Source organism: Hyperoodon ampullatus (genome assembly GCF_949752795.1).
Source record: "Hyperoodon ampullatus genome assembly, chromosome: 7".
NCBI lineage: Eukaryota > Metazoa > Chordata > Mammalia > Artiodactyla > Ziphiidae > Hyperoodon > Hyperoodon ampullatus.
In genome coordinates, this window is record NC_136920.1 from 105,333,286 (window position 1) to 105,351,874 (window position 18,589).

Below are 18,589 nucleotides of genomic sequence, written 5' to 3' on the forward strand. Positions count from 1 at the left end.
TTGCATTTTCAGCTAAAGCAAAAGTCAGTGATTCTACTGAAAATGATACAAGTATGCACTTGAGAAGAAAAAATAAACATTTACCTTAGAAGTAGAGCATGATTGACTGTTTATTTCTAAAGTGTGAGAAAACTGTTCCTTGAGACTATCAAAGCATCTTTAGGTAAATGAAGCAAGCATTAAACGTTTTATAAAAAACACAGTAGTTTACTTAGTTCAATATTAATACCTATTTGAAGTATGTGGGTGGGTTAAAAATAAAGGCCAAAATACAATTTCTAAAGGCTGAATTCAAAGGCAATCACATGCTTAATATCACACCCAAGCTTTCCAGCCTGGGAAAAGTCGGCTGAGATTTTTGGGGTCCATGGCCTGTTGTATGAGCAAATTCACCTGTCCACCAACACTGAGTACGGTTCCTTCCTCCACTCCTTTTAGTTTCTCTTGCAGTCTCATCAAGACACGTTCAGCTACTTTGTTGAAACTGTGGTCAATATCACTAATGACAAAAACACAAAGGTTAATGAGGTGGAACAGTTTAAAGGGCCTTGGGAATAGGAGAATCTGAACAATTGACAAGAGATCCTTCCCCACATACTGCTCACCTGAGTTTTCGTTTGCATTCCTGGTCATCTGCATTTGGAGTGGCGTGGAGCTCACTTTCATCCTCTGGCCTCTGCTGTAAATATAGAGCTTTCAAAGGATTCATTGTCCAGTCAAAGAGAGGATCATACAGGAGGACCTAGATAGAGAGGACATACGTATTAGAAGAACGATGTGTATTTTGATGATGTATTTAGAAACAGTAGAACCAGTATTATAAAAATAATACAGGCCAGTCACATGGTAGTTGACTGGGATGGAGGGGCAAACTTATCACATGTGCTTCATGTTTCCTTGTGGAGGAAACTATACTAACATGATGCTCTGGGATTTTTCTCCCATCTGCATCCATTCTTTCTCCATTTTGGGGGCTGTGACATCCTTTGACCCATGTTTCCTGATTGGGTGAAAGTAATCAATTAAAAGCAGATAAGCACTAGTTACTCTTTCCTTCTCCCTCTCCTCTTGATCAGTTCTTGGGTAAGAACATTTGCCAAAGCAGAGAACTGCAGGCCCCAACTCTCCCTCAGGTGAGTACCAAGGGATAGATTAGATTGTGGGAGCTGGACAGCAGTAGCAAGCCTATTTGGACCCTACTCCTAAGCCATATTCTCCAACAGTTGTATCAGTAATAAACCTGACATTTTGATCTCTATCTTATTCTTAAGGCTCTTTCTTTTCCACTCAATTAGTTCCAAATTTGGGTGGAGAAAAAAAAGGTATAATTTATTGAAAACTCAAAACCCAAGGTCTAGTGCTATGGTTGGCAGCTTGAAATCTACATATGGAGTAAAATTTGAATACTAAAATAACTGGCATGGCCAGAGAAAGTGATTCTAAGTCTAAATTTTAGTAAGTGAGGTCACAGGGATTTTTGACCTCAGCAATTCAGAACAGCTAACTGCCCCTGGTGTTTATAAGCACATAATTTTTTTAAATAGGCCTCAGCAAATGCTTACCATACAGGTCTTAATAATAAGTGAAGACTCAATTCCAGGAATGCCTGATTTTGCAGGATATTCCAGCATTACAAAGTTGGAATACTTTCTTGCTGCTTCCTTTTTTGTGTTTCTAGGTAGGTCTGCAGTCTGATACTATAAAATGCCCTTAGCATTACATGTTTAATTCCAGGACAAATACTAGATCAGCAGTACCAAAAACTGGTCATCTGTTTATGCTGTTCTGAGCATCCTCAGACTATTAAAAAATACAGAGGTACTCACTCTGAATATATGTGGTTTGTCCATAAATTTAAGGGTTTCTATGTGACTTCAAATTGGGCACTGACATAGGTTTAGACTTCAGGGATCCAAACCAGTTTCACCCTCAAAAGGGACATATATTGTATTAACCAACGAATGAAAAGAAATTGGGACCTCTATTATAAACAGACTATATGGTCTTCTTTGGTTGAAACAGAGAAACAACACAATTGAATTATTTCAAACCCAAGGGCTTGTGTTAGGAATCATATTTACAAATTCTGGAATCAAGGAGGAACAGGAGTAATTAAAAATATACTTTAGCTTTATTATCAGAACAGAACTGGTTGAACAAAAACAAGAAAGGAATACAGATTAAGTTAAGGCAGGGTTTCTCAATCTTGGCACTACTGACATTTTTTAGCTGGATATTTCTTTGGTGTGAGGGCTCTGTGTATAGGATGTTTTGTGGCATCTCTTGCCTCTACCCACTAGATGTCAACAGTACCTTCACATCTCCCCCAGCCCCAATTATGACGATCAAAAATGTCTCCAGACATTGCCAACTGTCCTCTAGAGAGCAAAACTGCACTTGGCTAAGAACCATTGAGTTAAAAGGAAAGATTACCTTAGTAGAATGGATAAAATCTTAGAAGATAGGATGGTCTATTATGAAAAAGAAAATGAGATCTTGAAGGCCAGTAGAGACAAATGTACTGAGAAGGAAAGGGAAATGCAGCCAAGTCACAGTGTTCTTAAAGAGGGTTAGGAAGCGAGAAGTTTTAATTGTTATTATATCAGAAACAGTGACTGTGGCTCAATGAAATCTAACAGAGCAAACGTAATGACTACAAAAGAGGAGACTGAAATAACATTCCAGAGGATTGGGATCCAGCAAAACTCCTGAGAAGTACCCTGCTAAAGCTGAAGGCACAAAGTCCATAGTGAGGTCAGCTGGGAAGGTTGGGACAACCACACTAAATTATTTCAGGAAATTCAGACAGATTTACAGAGGGAAGATTAGGCAAATCAGTGTAAAACACACAAAGCTTATAAAGCTTATAAGTAACACCATTATTGCAGGTGGAGATGCAGTGGCCTGAAACTCCCCAACAGTTTCCATCTTACTCAGTAAAGTCTAAAATCCTCACACTAAGGTAGAAACCCCTAAATAATCTGCCCACTATTACCTCTCTAACTTTATCTCCTACCACTCTTTAAAGAATGAGGCTCACGAGCAATTTGGCATTCAACTAATAAAACTTCTGAAGCCTTGAAGGAACTACGCTCTTCTAGCAAGTGTTAACTCAGGACATCGGTACTGAAGGAACCCCCACATCTACCCAGACACAAAAATCCTTTTGACTGAGACTGAACAGAGTAAAATACTGGGGAATACATTAAACTTCTTTGGATCTTAAATTAATTTGAAAAGTTTGGATTTTTTGGTCTTAAATGCAAAAAAGCAAGATAATTTGATTTTAGACCTTGATTTCTGCATTACTGAGGCATCCATGTTATCATTTATTCTTGCTGCAGCACCAATGGCAAACAAATGACAATATGTATGAACATAATATGGGATAAAGGGAAAGCTTTTCCAGCCTTGGGAACAGCACAGCCTTAGAGATAACTTTATCAACACACTATTGGGACCCATTTTAACTCTCTTTGTACCAAAAATCCATATCGCCACCAGCAGTCTAAAGGGGCTATAAAGAGGACTTTGGTTCATAAAGGCAGTAGACACAGGACCACCCTAACAGACTATAAATTTCACCCTCCTTGGGATATAGTTCCACCCTTGTTGATCACAGGCTTAATGGTTAATGCCAATGAAGCTTTTAAAAAATACAAATGTTCTTGCCTCATCCCTAGAAGTTTAGTTCAAATTTGGTCAACATCAATGTTGTTTAAAAGCAATACAGGTGATAGTGAAGCGCAGCCAGGTCCAGCACCACCAGTTAAAGAAACAAAAAGCTGAAAGAATGTAAGGGAGGCATGCTTCAACTCTACTTCCAAGCTTCCCTGTGGAGGACACTCTCCTGATCTCTTGCCCCACATACCCTTTACTAGGATAGAGAATGATTGCCTCAGGTACCCAATTCTCACTTGGGTAGAATTAACGTCATAAGCACTGGAAATTTGCTGGACTTCCTTCCTTCCCTTTCTGCCCTGATCAACATGAGGCAGTGATCCTGATGGAGTGTTTATGCCCTGTAGGCCCAAACCCCACTCGGTGGGCTGTCCCCAGGTTAAGACAGCAAAGAGGCACTGAGGTGGCACCAGCAGCAAGCCAGTCTGGCCCTCACTGCTCAGTCATGTTCCTACAGTAACAATGCTGACACTTTGATCTCCATCTGTCTCACTACATGGTTCTGAACCTGGGCATGGGAAAAGGAGATACAACTTATTGATTTCTCTTCAAACTCCAAAGGAAACCATTCTGAAAATAATACCATACAAGGTACCTAAGATGTCAAAGTGCTGATGTATGTATTAAAGACTAGAGGTTACTTAGGGTGCTGTAACATGCCAAGAAACTTGAGGGGGCTGAAGGCATTTCTAAGCCACTGTTTACTCTCCTGCTGCCCAGCATCATCCCACCTCGTTAAAATAAAGCACTGATCCTCCAATCAGTGCCTTCCTAACAAGATACACAGTCTATCAGGCAGAGAAATAAAGATTTCCTTATAATATACTTTACCTCTACAATGGTTAACAGGGTTTCCTGAGAGTTTCTCATAACCTCCATGGTTTTCTCACAGCATCTACAAACACATTATAAATATGAATTTTATTATACACCAACATTTTCAACATATCTTTACCTCCTATATACTCATGTTTAATATGCTGAGACTATTCCTGTTAATAATTCCCAAATTAATATCTCAAAGAGCATAGTATTTGGCAGAGTGGGTTTTCTGTAGATGTTTCTGAAATGAATATAAATATATATGTGAATATGAGCTTAGCATTTATAAGAATAACACAATACTACTATGAAACATTTCTTTCAGTTGATTATTATGGTAATTACAGTTTACTTTGACTAGAATCTGCCCTGTTAAAAGTTGAGTATGTAGACTTAAAAAAGAAAGGAAGTTGAGTATGTAGACCTATGCTGGGAAAACTACAGGGAACTGCAAAGTTCTTTTAGCAGGAATTGGTACCAGATCATAAGCTCCTTTAGGGTAATTTATATACCCAAGAATGAGCACACAAGAGAAGTTCTGATCAGTAAACAAAGAGCGAGGACAGAGGTGTGAAAAGTAAAGGTGGGCTGCTTCCAGAGGCAGTAAGTGTGTCATATTGGGTGAGGTCCCAAGTGGTCTGAAGGAAGGGGAAATTATTACTGCTTTTACCCAAGGTCTTTTCCTTAGTATTGGTAAAGCACTGGAATGTATAATAATTCTAGTAAGGGTGAACTCTATAATCTATAGAAATCAATAATCCAAATAATTTCAACACCAAAAATCATCTGCCTTACCTTACCCTATTTGACTTACCTTCTGAAGACACCTTCTACACCAGTAATGCCCATCCCATCCACAATATCTCTGGTGAGTCTAAAGGGAACTGTTTCAGGAGTAGGAAGGATTTTACCCTGTTCAAAAGCAACTCCTGAAGTAAAAAATACAGTGAGGTTAGGAGGTCCCATAGCTAATTTACTTTCCTCTCAACTGGTATGTGAACTTTGCAGAGGCACTAAATAATTTGTCACCAATATTCAATCAGTACTAAAACACACAGTCATTTATTCTATTTCTGCTCTGCCTGCCTTCTTCATCTCCAGCATTCTCCAGGAGATCCACCTCCAATTTTAAAAAATCAAGTTAAAAAAATTATTTATTGATGTAATTAGAGAATTCTATATTAAAGGTAACTTTTAAAAATGAGGTAGTGAAGGGTAGAATTTAAAATGCAGAAGATATATATATGTGTGTGTCTGTGTGTGTGTGTGTGTGTGTGTGTGTGTGTATATCTTTTATCCACTTTTCCCCAATGGTGACATCTTGCAAAACTACAGTACATTATAACAACCAGGATGTTGACACTGATACAATCAAGATATAGAATATTTCCATCAACAAAAGGATCCCTCATGCTATATTAGCCACACCTACTTACTCCCAAGGCCTACCCCTACCCCCTGTTCTTCCAGTAATAACTCATCTGTTTTCCATTTTTATAATTTTGTAATTTCAACTATGTTATATCAACGGAGTCAAACAGTATGTAACCTTTGAGCATTAGCTTTTTTCACTCAACATAGTTCTCTAGAGAATCATCCAAAAAATGGAAAATAAAATTTTCACCTGGTTCTCTTTTATATCTCCTATTTCTATGTTGAAACTATTTCCGTGCTTAGACTTAGCACCTTTTCATTTGTTTCAAACATGTTTGTAATTGCTCCTTGAAGTATTTTTATGATGGCTGCTTTAAAATCTTTGTCAGATAATTCTAACATCTTTGTCACCTCAGTGCTGACATCTATTGTTTTTCATTCAAACTGCAATTTTCCTGACAAATGATTTTCAATTAAAATTTTGCCCTTTTTAGATATTACATTATGAGACTCTGGATCTTATCTATACTTCTATTTTTGCTGGCTTTGGGAGTAACCACCTTATTTACTGCTAAGTTGTGGTAGAAGACCAGGTTCCCCACTTGGCCTCCTCTGACATCCAAGAGGAAAGGGGGCTCCTTGCTACAGATTGGTGACACGGGAAGTCCAGGCTCCCCGCATGGTTTCCACTGACACCATGGGTGAGTTGAAGGAAAAACAGGGTTTGAAAAATATAGAGAAGGACGCAAACAGCATAAGTGATACAGTGAGACAGTCTAATGTATTGTTATTGGAGTCCCAGAAAGAGAGGGAAGAATCTGGATTGGTTGTATGACACTACTATGACTAAGAGAATATAGCAGAAGTGACACTGTGCCAGTTGCAAACTAACCCTTAACTTCTACTTCCTTCCTCTTGGAGCCCTGAGATGCTTTGTAAGAAGTTCAGGTTACTTTGCTAGACAGAGAGGCCACATGGAGGAGCAATGAAGCATCAAATGTGTAAGAAGCCACCTTGGACACTGGCCCAGTTGAATCCTAAGGTAAATTCAGCCCCAGGTACTGACTACAGCTGTGTGAAAGATCATAAGTGAGAATTTTCCAGCTGAGACTAGTCAACGCATTGACTATAAAAGATAGTAATAGTAGTTTTAAGCTACTAAATTTGGGGTGGTTTCTTATGCAGCAACAGATAATCAAAGAGATACACAGAAAAGTGTACAAATCATCAAAGTCATTCAAGTGTGTGGCTAATTGAGATTTTATAAAATGAACAAACCCATGTAACCAGCATTCCAGAAGCCCCGCCTCATCTCCCTATGAATCACGAAACACCTCTTCAAAGGCTTACCACTATCCTGACTTCCAACACTATAGATTAATTTTATCAGTTTTATATTTTACATAAGTGGAATTATACAGTATATATTCTTTTATATCTAGATTCTTTCACTTAACATTGTATTTGTGTCTTCTATGTTGAGTGTGGCTATAGTTCATTCAATCTCATTGTTATACAGTACTTCATTTTATGAATACAATAAAATTCATTCATCCATTCTCCCAACCAAGTACTAACCAGGCCCGACAGTGCTTAGCTTCCAAGATCAAACAAGATCAGGTGCGTTCAGGGTGTTATGGCTGTAGACTGTTCATCCATTCTATTTGTGATGGGGGTTGGGGCTGTTTCTAATTTGGGGGCTATTATGAATAGTACTACTATGAACATTCTTATACACATGTGTGCATTTTTACTGCAGTGGAATTGCTGGGTCACAATTCCCAGCTTTAGCAGATAATGCCAAAGAGTATTCCAAACTGGTTATACCACTTTACCTTTCTCATTTATAGATGTGTTCAGCATGGACATCGGTTGGCATACTCCTATCTCTACTTTGCAGCTTCCATTGCACTGCCCTTTTGTTCTCATGCAAAATTTCACTCCTCTATTGAGTTCCCACATTCTGGCTCTAACAACTCCACTCATCCTCATATTTATTATACCCCAACATCTAAGAATTTCTATCAGATTCACTGAATGTTGGTGTGGACCTAGCTCACGATCTTCCCCTCTGTCCTAACTCTGGAATTCATTCTGGGGAAAACCATATAATATTCCTGATCTTCTCTGTTCTAATGAAATTCAATTTACTCTCTCTTAGCAAACCACTTAGCAAAAACTTACACTATAGAACTTATAATCTCCTAAAACTGTACTTTCTAAGAAATCTTAAATTCTACATTTTACTTAAAACCTCTTCTCCTACCCCTTTATTTGTGTTAAATAATCTTCAAACTCACTGAGATTTCTAGTCTATTAGTCTCTCTTCCTTCCCTACTCAGCTCAGGGGTATAGCCTGCAAAGTTGATTACTCTCACTAGTAACTCAAATCTTCTTGGCCCCTTGCTCCTCCACACTTACCATTTCAGACTAGAACTTAAATTCCAGGGATGCTGAGGGTGCTGGAAGAAATCGTATGATGACACTACAAATTTAGGATTATCACCCTAAAATGCCCCTTAAAATGCTTGGCATGTCTTTTTTATTTATGCCTTTCTAGTCAGCCCTTGGTCTCATTTCCATGGTACCCACTTTAAAAATTTTATTGTTCTTTTAAGGCCAATTACCATCCCTCCAATTCTTAGCAAATAAACATGCTTTCCAGTTCTCAGAGAAAAGAGAACAGCAAATATCATTGCCCTCAAATTCTTTCCCCTCTAGCTGAAGACCTTCCTATGAGCACTCATCCTTTCTTCTCTTGGAGGAGAAGCTAACACACTTCCAGTGTAACGCCAACTCTACACCCTCACATGCTTCATGATTTCCCTTGCTCTTTCAATTATCTTTATCTCTCTCCTATAAGTATCTCCCATCTTAAGAAAGCAAATGAACAAGAACAAAAAACCTCAAAACCAAAAGAAGTGGGGGGAGGGGACCAAATGTGTGTCTCCCATCTCTGCAGCAAATTTCTCTTCATTCTTCCCTTACTTCTAAATTTCTTGAAGAACAGTTCCATATTCTTAGCCTACACATCCTTAATTTCCATTTAATCCTTGTTTTTTCACAATCTTACTTCCTCCATTCTATCCAAAGTTTACTAAGATTGATTAATTGTTAAATTCAAAGGTCTGTTTTCACCATGCATCTTATTTGACCTTTCTGTATCAGATACTACTGAGCACAGCACTTCTTCCTCCATGAAAATTTATCCTCTCTTGTCTTCCAAGGTATCCCTACCTCTAGTTTCTATGACTTGTTGGTTATTCCTCACTTTTCTTTTTTCTTTTCTGACTCAGCCTTTTTTTTGGCCTCGCTGTGCAGCTTGTGGGAACTTAGTTCCCCAACCAGGGATTGAACCTGGGTCCTCGGCAGTGAAAGTGCCGAGTCCTAACCACTGGACCACCAGGCAATTCCCAAGACTCAGCCTTTTTAATGCTGATTCCTTACAACTCCATCCTTAGTTCTCTTCATCAAGGATGATGTACAAGATTAGAACCTCCTCTAGTCCAAAGACTTCAACTAATATCTATTTGCTGAAAAGTTCTATATCTCTTACTATATATATCTCAACATCTTTGCTTTCCTATATATTAAACTGTCTACTTCCCCTGGAAATCCCAATAATACCTCAAAACAACATACAAAACTAAACTCATCAGTTTCTTATTCTCTATAAAATCTGCTGTTTTCCTTAGCTAGAAACTTCAGTTATCTTGGAGTTCTCTCTCCCACTATTTCCATATCTAATATCACTGGTGCAAAATTACTACAAAAATGTCCCCCAAATCCAACTCCTGTTTCATACAACTTTAGTCCAAATCATTTCTTTCATTATCTCGTCTAAACTATTATAACATCTCCTAATTTGTTTTCCTACTGCACAGATACTGTTCTCCAAATTATCTTTCCAATAATCAAATAAGATTATGTCCTGATTAAATGTATCTTCATTTACTTCCCATTGTTTAACAGATTAAAGTTGAAACTTCTTGGCCTGGCTTTTTATAATCTAGTACCAATCTATACCTCAAGCTACTCAACTACATGCAAACTTCACTCCAGCCACATTTAATGTCTCACCATTCCTAAAACATGCTACAACTTCATTATTCCTCCCTTCATATCTGCTCTATCCTCTCTCTAGATTGTCCTTTCTTTGAGAACTGGCTTAAATGTCACTCATTATCCAAGGCAGAATTAGCTACTCCCTCCAGCATCACTGTGTTTATGCTTTTTTTAAAAACAGTATTTATTGTTTTGATCTCTCTCTCTCTCTCTCATACTTGCAATATCCTGGCAGGCAAACAACATTTCTTGATGACCAAATATTTACTGAACAAAGAAACATATCTTTTGTTACTTACCTAAATCTATATGTACAAGTTCTGCTGACTGCTCATTTATCAAGATATTCTGTACATGTCTATCACCAAGTCCAAGTATGTAACCCACTAGAAAAAAAAAATCTGAAATTACTGATATCATCTATTTCTATAACACAATTAGCCATAATTTCAACTAATACCACTGACTCTATATAATTTTTAAGTAGCTTAGGCTTTTTTGCCTACTTGAAGGAAATTATGCACATAACTGGCCATTTTCAGTTTAAGTCAAATCTTGCCGGCTATTTTCATTTATGCTGCATTTTACAAATCCTAGATGATTTGCTAAAAAAGTTTTCCATTTACTAATAAGCACATACATTAAAATATTAATACTTCAAAATTGAGTGTGGTTAAAATTGAGACCCATTATTTACCAGGACCAAAGCAGCACACTATATACACTCAAATATTTCTTGAGTATACTTTTAAATTGAGGTGCCTATGGGTAAATTCTTCATTCTTCAGTGAAACTTTCTTCTGCTTGATGAATTATATTTAACACAAATTAGTCAATAATTCATTTCATCAGGTATATATCCAGGAAAAACTACATTTCTGTTTTTAACACAGATGATAACATACTTTAAAATGCTTTTAACCTAATGAAACACACTATGAGGTGTTACAGAAAAAATAGTGGACAGGGTGTTAGGATGCCTAGGGTGCATGGCTTGCTCTGTCATTAACTGGGCCTACTTTCTCGTTTGTAAACTAAATTAGTTGAATCAGATTAATGATTCTCATTGTAGGAAAAAAGAGGGTTTCATTATTACCTAGAAAATTTTCAAAATATACATGTCCTGCCTTCCTGGTGTATTGTCCCTAAGTGATGAAAAGAGTGGTCTTTAATTAAAAACCAATAGATCCCTGATATTCCTGTTAGTTCTCATACTCTAAGATTTTGTTAATTGCCCTATCTAACTATTCCAATCTCTCAGAAATAAAAAAAGCCAAAATATATATTGTATACAAAATATTTAAATATATATCATTATTTCTATTCCAAAACCAAAATTCTATTAAACAGAATCAATCTTTGGGTGTTAATATCATGGTATTATACAGGCTGTATGCAAGAACAATAATAATGAAAGGAAATAACTTAAATGGAATTATCACGAGTTTTATTATTTTCCAAAGAAAATCCCAGAAAATAATACATTGAGGGGAAAGAAAATAAGCCATATTCACTATTAAGCAATGAAGAAAAATAACCAGTCTTTATTTCCCTACCTGGAAAAAAGAAATTCTCTCCTGCCAAAGCTAAGAAGAGCTACATTTAGAAGCTAAGAATCAGGATGAACAAGAAACCCAATGATCTAATGATGAAGATGGTTTGATTAACAAACACCATCACCATCACCATCCCCCTGTAACTCAGAATGTAGGAAGTGCTGAATCTACTAAAATGTATAAGAAGATTACCAATAGAAGAAGTAGCAACACTCCGAGTATAAGCCAATCGTTTCTCAAACCAAACAGCTGGATCCAAGAATTTTTCCATGCAGAAGTAACGGAAAACTGGTTGAAAATTTTGGCAAATCTCCATGAAGGTTTCATATTTCTCTTCAAAAGACTTTTTTTGTACATCCTTTAATAGATAAAATATAAAATTATTTTCTGAATATTCTGTTCAACTAATTTAACTGAAGTCTACTAGGAGTTTCAATAGGAAAATAGTATGATAGATTTAAAGGCAATAAAAAGATGAACAAGACATTATCTCTACCCACAAGAAGCTAAAAGTCTGGTCAGGGAAGCAATTAATAACAAGTTATAATCCCTTTAGGGTTTTCATGTTAATTTTAGGGGAAGGTGGCATACCAACAGTGACTGTTATCTGTTTTAATTCAATTCTAATTTGAATGATTCTGTAATCTATGTGGAAGTAAACACAAAAATGCCAAAGGTAGCTCCAGATAGTCTTAGGTGTATCACAGCACTAGGGGTGTGATAGGAAACAGGAAAAAGAGAAAGAATGGAAGAATCAATCCCGGATGGAGGGCAAAGCAGCTGACACATCTCAGATCTGTCCTTCAACATTTCCTTATTATATAATAATTTCCTGAAGCAAAGCACATCTACTTCAAAAGGCTCAATCCTCATCTACGGACTGATGACTTCCAAACCTGTATCTTTGGCTCAGGTATCTTTAATAAGCTCCAGCCTGATGTGCCTCTCCAACTTCCCACTCAACATCTTCACTTGGATCACTTCCAAATCCAAACCAATTCACCTTCTCATCTTTGGCAAAACTCAGACACTTCCTCTATTCATCAACACAGTAAATAGCTTCTCCACCTACTCCATCATACCAACCAGGAAACTGGGTGCCACTGATACTCTTTTTTCACCAACCCCACTTCTAAATAGCAACCAAATCATCTAAGTTTTGCCTCTTTAATATTTCTTAAATGAACTGCCTGTTCTCCATTCCTACTGTTATTACTCTTAGTTCAGACTCCACCTCATGCCTCTAGTCAGTTTTCTCAAAAATATAACCCACAAAAACATAAGTGTTGTCAGAGTTTTCTAAAATGCCAATCTGATATTACTATCCTTCTCAAGGGTTCTCTATTGCCTACAGGATAGAGTGAAAATTTCTTAACATTTCATAACATTCCATTTTTTGACTAATAACTACTGCTTCAATCTCATCTATTCCTCCTCAAAACCTAAGCCTATGCTATCTTTACCTGCCTGTTCATGCCTCCTTCCTTTTTGTTTGTATGTTCCTCTGCTTGGAAAACCAATTCATTTATAAAACTCAGCTCAAACACCATCTCCTGTATGAAGTCTTTCTTGAATCTGATTCTTTCCACTCCTCCCTGTCCCAGGTAGAACTGATCACGTCCTCCTCTGTGCCTACACAGTACCTTTCCATCACAATCCCTATAGTACTCTACCATACATTTTAAGAAACATATAACAGAAAGCACAACAAAAGAAAAAGTAAATGAATTTTAGAGTTGGACAGACAAGGTATAAATCCTTGCTCCACTATTTATTAGCTCATTGACCTGGAGTAAGCAAAATTTTCAGAACTTCTTCTCATCTTAAAATGGGATAAGTATGATGGTGATTAGTCATATTTGTTAAGTCTCAGCATAGTAACTGGTAGAGAGGACACATTCAATAAATGTCACTGACTGGGTGAATGAATGTCAGACCAGATGGCCAGTGTGATGTGGCAAATGTCTTTGAATGTCTCTATTTCATAATGGTTTTTTTTTTTTGTTTTAGTCAGTGTTTTGTTTGTTTTATTAAGAATTAGCTTACCCCAAACTGGAAGCAAATTTGCATACACTGAATAATGTTAAGTTCTCATAGGACAAGGGTTGACACTTAACAGTTTAAAAACCTTCCTTTTTCACTCACACACACTTTCATTCTGGTGAGCTTACTTTCTTATACTTACTGTCATTAACAATTACCTGATGAAATTAAAACTTTTTACATTCCATAATATTTGATATCAGTTTTAATAAGCTATTAGATAACCTTGCAATAACTTATATTTTTGAGTGTTACTCACCATCATTTTCTTTTGGCACTGATTGGCACTGAAATCCTTTGGCCTGTATCTTTTATGAGCACCACTCTCATTGTTAACAAGAAATTCACCAATAGGGACAGTTCCTGTGCACCATTCAAGAACACCACTTCGCTGAGAAAGGGGAACCACCTGAAGTTACAGATGAAGTCTCTTTTGATTATGGAAAGGCATTAAAGAGCATGTGATGATTATTCAACTATCAGAGTCAGTGTGAAGCATTTTTTCAAGTTATACTATTATTTTTCTGTCCATAGGAAAAAAGCAACTGAAAATAAACAAGCTCAAAGAATAAGATTTTCTAGTCTGCTGCATAGACTTCTGAGAACCTGCTCTTCTCTCAATCTCCATGATCCCTGAGAGGTCAATCCTGTTAATTATACTCATCATCTGTGACTGAGCCATACTTAGTTTGTTCCATTTAGCAGAGGAGTTAACTTTGCTTTCCTACACTTTTATTTTTTTTTTTTTTTTTTTTTTTTTTTTTTTTTTTTTTTTTTTCTTTGCGGTATGCGGGCCTCTCACTGTTGTGGCCTCTCCCGTCGCGGAGCACAGGCTCCGGACGCGCAGGCTCAGGGGCCATGGCTCACAGGCCCAGCCGCTCCGCGGCATGTGGGATCTTCCCGGACCGGGGCACGAACCCGTGTCCCCTGCATCGGCAGGCGGACTCTCAACCACTGCGCCACCAGAGAAGCCCTCCTACACTTTTAATGTCAAATTCAAAGAATTTCACTTTGGAGAAAATATCAAATGTAGTGTCAATTTTAGTATATTTTAATAATTGAAAGTGTATGTATTCTCGCTTCATAGTCTCGTTAGCTTCACCAAGAGGAACTGTATTCCTAAACATAAAAGCAATTTTGAACCCTGTCCTGTCTGAGTGAAGAACAGACGCCCTCCGGCGACCTACACGCAGAGGCGGGGCCAAATCCAAAGCTGAGACCCGGGAGCTGTGAGAACAAAGAAGAGAAAGGGAAATCTCTCCCAGCAGCCTCAGAAGCAGCAGATTAAAGCTCCACAATCAACTTGATGTACCCTGCAACTGTGGAATACATGAATAGACAACGAATCATCCCAAATTGAGGAGCCGTGTGGAGGAAAGGTTCCTGGTGCTGCAGCCAGGAGTCAGTGCTGTGCCTCTGAGGTGGGAGAGCCAACTTCAGGACACTGGTCCACAAGAGACCTCCCAACTCCACATAATATCAAATGGCGAAAATCTTCCAGAGATCTCCATCTCAACACCAGCACCCAGCTTCACTCAACGACCAGCAAGCTACAGTGCTGGACACCCTATGCCAAACAACTAGCAAGACAGGAACACAATGCCATCCATTAGCAGAGAGGCTGCCTAAAATCAATAAAAATCATAAGAAGTCCACAGACACCCCAAAACACACCACCAGACATGGACCTACTCACCAGAAAGACAAGATCCAGCCTCAACCACCAGAACACAGGCACTAGTCCCCTCCACCAGGAAGCCTACACAACCCACTGAACCAACCTTAGCCACTGGGGACAGACACCAAAAACAACGGGAACTACGAACCTGCAGCCTGCAAAAAGGAGACCGCAAACACAGTAACATAAGCAAAATGAGAAGACAGAAAAACACACAGCAGATGAAGGAGCAAGATAAAAACCCACCAGACCTAACAAATGAAGAGGAAATAGGCAGTCTACCTGAAAAACAATTCAGAATAATGATAGTAAAGATGATCCAAAATCTTGGAAATAGAATAGACAAAATGCAAGAAACAGTTAACAAGGACCTAGAAGAACTAAAGATGAATCAAGCAACGATTAGAAACACAATAAATGAAATTAAGAATACTCTAGATGGGGTCAATAGCAGAATAACTGAGGCAGAAGAACGGATAAGTGACGTGGAAGATAAAATAGTGGAAATAACTACTGCAGAGCAGAAGAAAGAAAAAAGAATGAAAAGAACTGAGGACAGTCTCAGAGACCTCTGGGACAACATTAAACACACCAACATTCGAATTATAGGGGTTCCAAAAGAAGAAGAGAAAAAGAATGGGACTGAGAAAATATTTGAGGAGATTATAGTTGAAAACTTCCCTAATATGGGAAAGGAAATAGTTAATCAAGTCCAGGAGACACAGAGAGCCCCATACAGGATATATCCAAGGAGAAATATGCCAAGACACATATTAATCAAACTGTCAAAAATTAAATACAAAGAAAACATATTAAAAGGAGCAAGGGAAAAACAACAAGTAACACACAAGGGAATCCCCATAAGGTTAACAGCTGATCTCTCAGCAGACACTCTACAAGCCAGAAGGGAGTGGCAGGACATAACTAAAGTGATGAAGGAGAGAAACCTGCAACCAAGATTACTCTACCCAGCAAGGATCTCATTCAGATTTGATGGAGAAATTAAAACGTTTACAGACAAGCAAAAGCTGAGAGAGTTCAGCACCACCAAACCAGCTTTATAACAAATGCTAAAGGAACTTCTCTAGGCAAGAAACACAACAGAAGGAAAAGACCTACAATAACGAACCCAAAACAGTTAAGGAAATGGGCATAGGAACATACATATCAATAATTACCTTAAATGTAAATGGATTAAAAGCTCCCACCAAAAGACACAGATTGGCTGAATGGATACAAAAACAGGACCCATATACACGATGTCTACAAGAGACCCACTTCAGACCCAGAGACACATACAGACTGAAAGTAAGGGGATGGAAAAAGATATTCCATGCAAATGGAAACCAAAAGAAAGCTGGAGTAGCAATTCTCATACCAGACAAAATAGACTTTAAAATAAAGACTAATAGAAGAGACAAAGAAGGACACTACATAATGATCAAGGGATCGATCCAAGAAGAAGATATAACAATGGTAAATATTTATGCACCCAACATAGGAGAACCTCAATAATAAGGCAAATACTAACAGCCATAAAAGGGGAAATCGACAGTAACACATTCATAGTAGGGGACTTTAACACCCCACTTTCACCAATGGACAGATCATCCAAAATGAAAATAAATAAGGAAACACAAGCTTTAAATGATACATTAAACAAGATGGACTTAATTGATATTTATAGGACATTGCATCCAAAAAGAACAGAATACACATTTTTCTCAAGTGCTCATGGAACATTCTGCAGGATAGATCATATCTTGGGTCACAAATCAAGCCTTGGTAAATTTAAGAAAATTGAAATTGTATCAAGTATCTTTTCTGACCACAACGCTATGAGATTACATATCAATTACAGGAAAAGATCTGTAAAAAATACAAAAACACATGGAGGCTAAACAATACACTACTTAATAACGAAGTGATCACTGAAGAAATCAAAGAGGAAATAAAAAAATACCTAGAAACAAATGATAATGGAGACACGATGACCCAAAACCTATGGGATGCAGCAAAAGCAGTTCTAACAGGGAAGTTTATAGCAATACAATCCTACCTTAAGAAACAGGAAACATCTCAAATAAACAACGTAGCCTTGCACCTAAAGCAATTAGAGAAAGAACATAAAAACCCCAAAGTTAGCAGAAGGAAAGAAATCATAAAGATCAGATCAGAAATAAATGAAAAAGAAATGAAGGAAATGACAGCAAAGATCAATAAAACTAATAGCTGTTTCTTTGAGAAGATAAACAAAATTGATAAACCATTAGCCAGACTCATCAAGAAAAAAAGGGAGAAGACTCAAATCAATAGAATTAGAAATGAAAAAGGAGAAGTAACAACTGACACTGCAGAAATACAAAAGCTCATGAGAGAGTACTACAAGCAACTCTACGGCAATAAAATGGACAACCTGGAAGAAATGGGCGAATTCTTAGAAATGCACAATGTGCCAAGACTGAATCAGGAAGAAATAGAAAATATGAACAGACCAATCACAAGCACTGAAATTGAAACTGTGATTAACAACCTTCCAACAAACAAAAGCCCAGGACCAGATGGCTTCACAGGCGAATTCTATCAAAGACTTAGAGAAGAGCTAACACCTATCCTTCTCAAACTCTTCCAAAATATAGCAGAGGGAGGAGCACTCCCAAACTGATTCTACGAGGCCACCATCACCTTGATACCAAAACCAAACAAAGAGGTCACAAAGAAAGAAAACTACAGGCCAAAATCACTGCTGAACATAGATGCAAAAATCCTCAACAAAATACTAGGAAACAGAATCCAACAGCACATTAAAAGGATCCTACACCATGATCAAGTGGGGTTTATTCCAGGAATGCAAGGATTCTTCAATATACGCAAATCAATCAACGTGATACACCATATTAACAAATTGAAGGAGAAAAACCATATGATCATCTCAATAGATGCAGAGAAAGCTTTTGAGAAAATTCAACACCCATTTATGATAAAAAACCCTGCACAAAGTAGGCACAGAGGGAACTTTCCGCAACATAATAAAGGCCATATATGACAAACCCACAGACAACATCGTCCTCAATGGTGAAAAACTGAAACCATTTCCACTAAGATGAGGAACAAAACAAGGCTGCCCACTCTCACCACTCTTATTCAACATAGTTTTGGAAGTTTTAGCCACAGCAATCAGAGAAGAAAATGAAATAAAAGGAATCCCAATTGTAAAAGAAGAAGTAAAGCTGTCACTGTTTGCAGATGACGTGACACTGTACATAGGGAATCCTAAAGACGCTACCAGAAAACTACTAGAGCTAAGCAATGAATTTGGTAAAGTAGCAGGATACAAAGTTAATGCACAGAAATCTCTGGCATTCGTATA

At 37.6% G+C, this 18,589-nt stretch overlaps 1 protein-coding gene across 3 annotated transcripts in view; it reads right to left on the minus strand.

Annotated features, from left to right (window-relative positions):
* Positions 1–256: 256 nt before the first annotated feature.
* ATM (ATM serine/threonine kinase) overlaps positions 257–18,589 on the minus strand; it is a gene marked incomplete at its 5' end in the record, with an annotated part of 136,818 nt that continues 118,485 nt past the window's right edge. For all 3 annotated transcript variants that reach the window (XM_079708598.1, XM_079708599.1, XM_079708597.1), the window contains 7 exons: positions 257–499; positions 606–742; positions 4,513–4,576; positions 5,318–5,432; positions 10,242–10,328; positions 11,691–11,856; positions 13,801–13,950. In XM_079708598.1, coding sequence (XP_079564724.1) covers positions 316–499; positions 606–742; positions 4,513–4,576; positions 5,318–5,432; positions 10,242–10,328; positions 11,691–11,856; positions 13,801–13,950 — 903 coding nt within the window. In that variant the 3' untranslated portion in view covers positions 257–315. The remainder of the gene's footprint in view (positions 500–605; positions 743–4,512; positions 4,577–5,317; positions 5,433–10,241; positions 10,329–11,690; positions 11,857–13,800; positions 13,951–18,589) is intronic.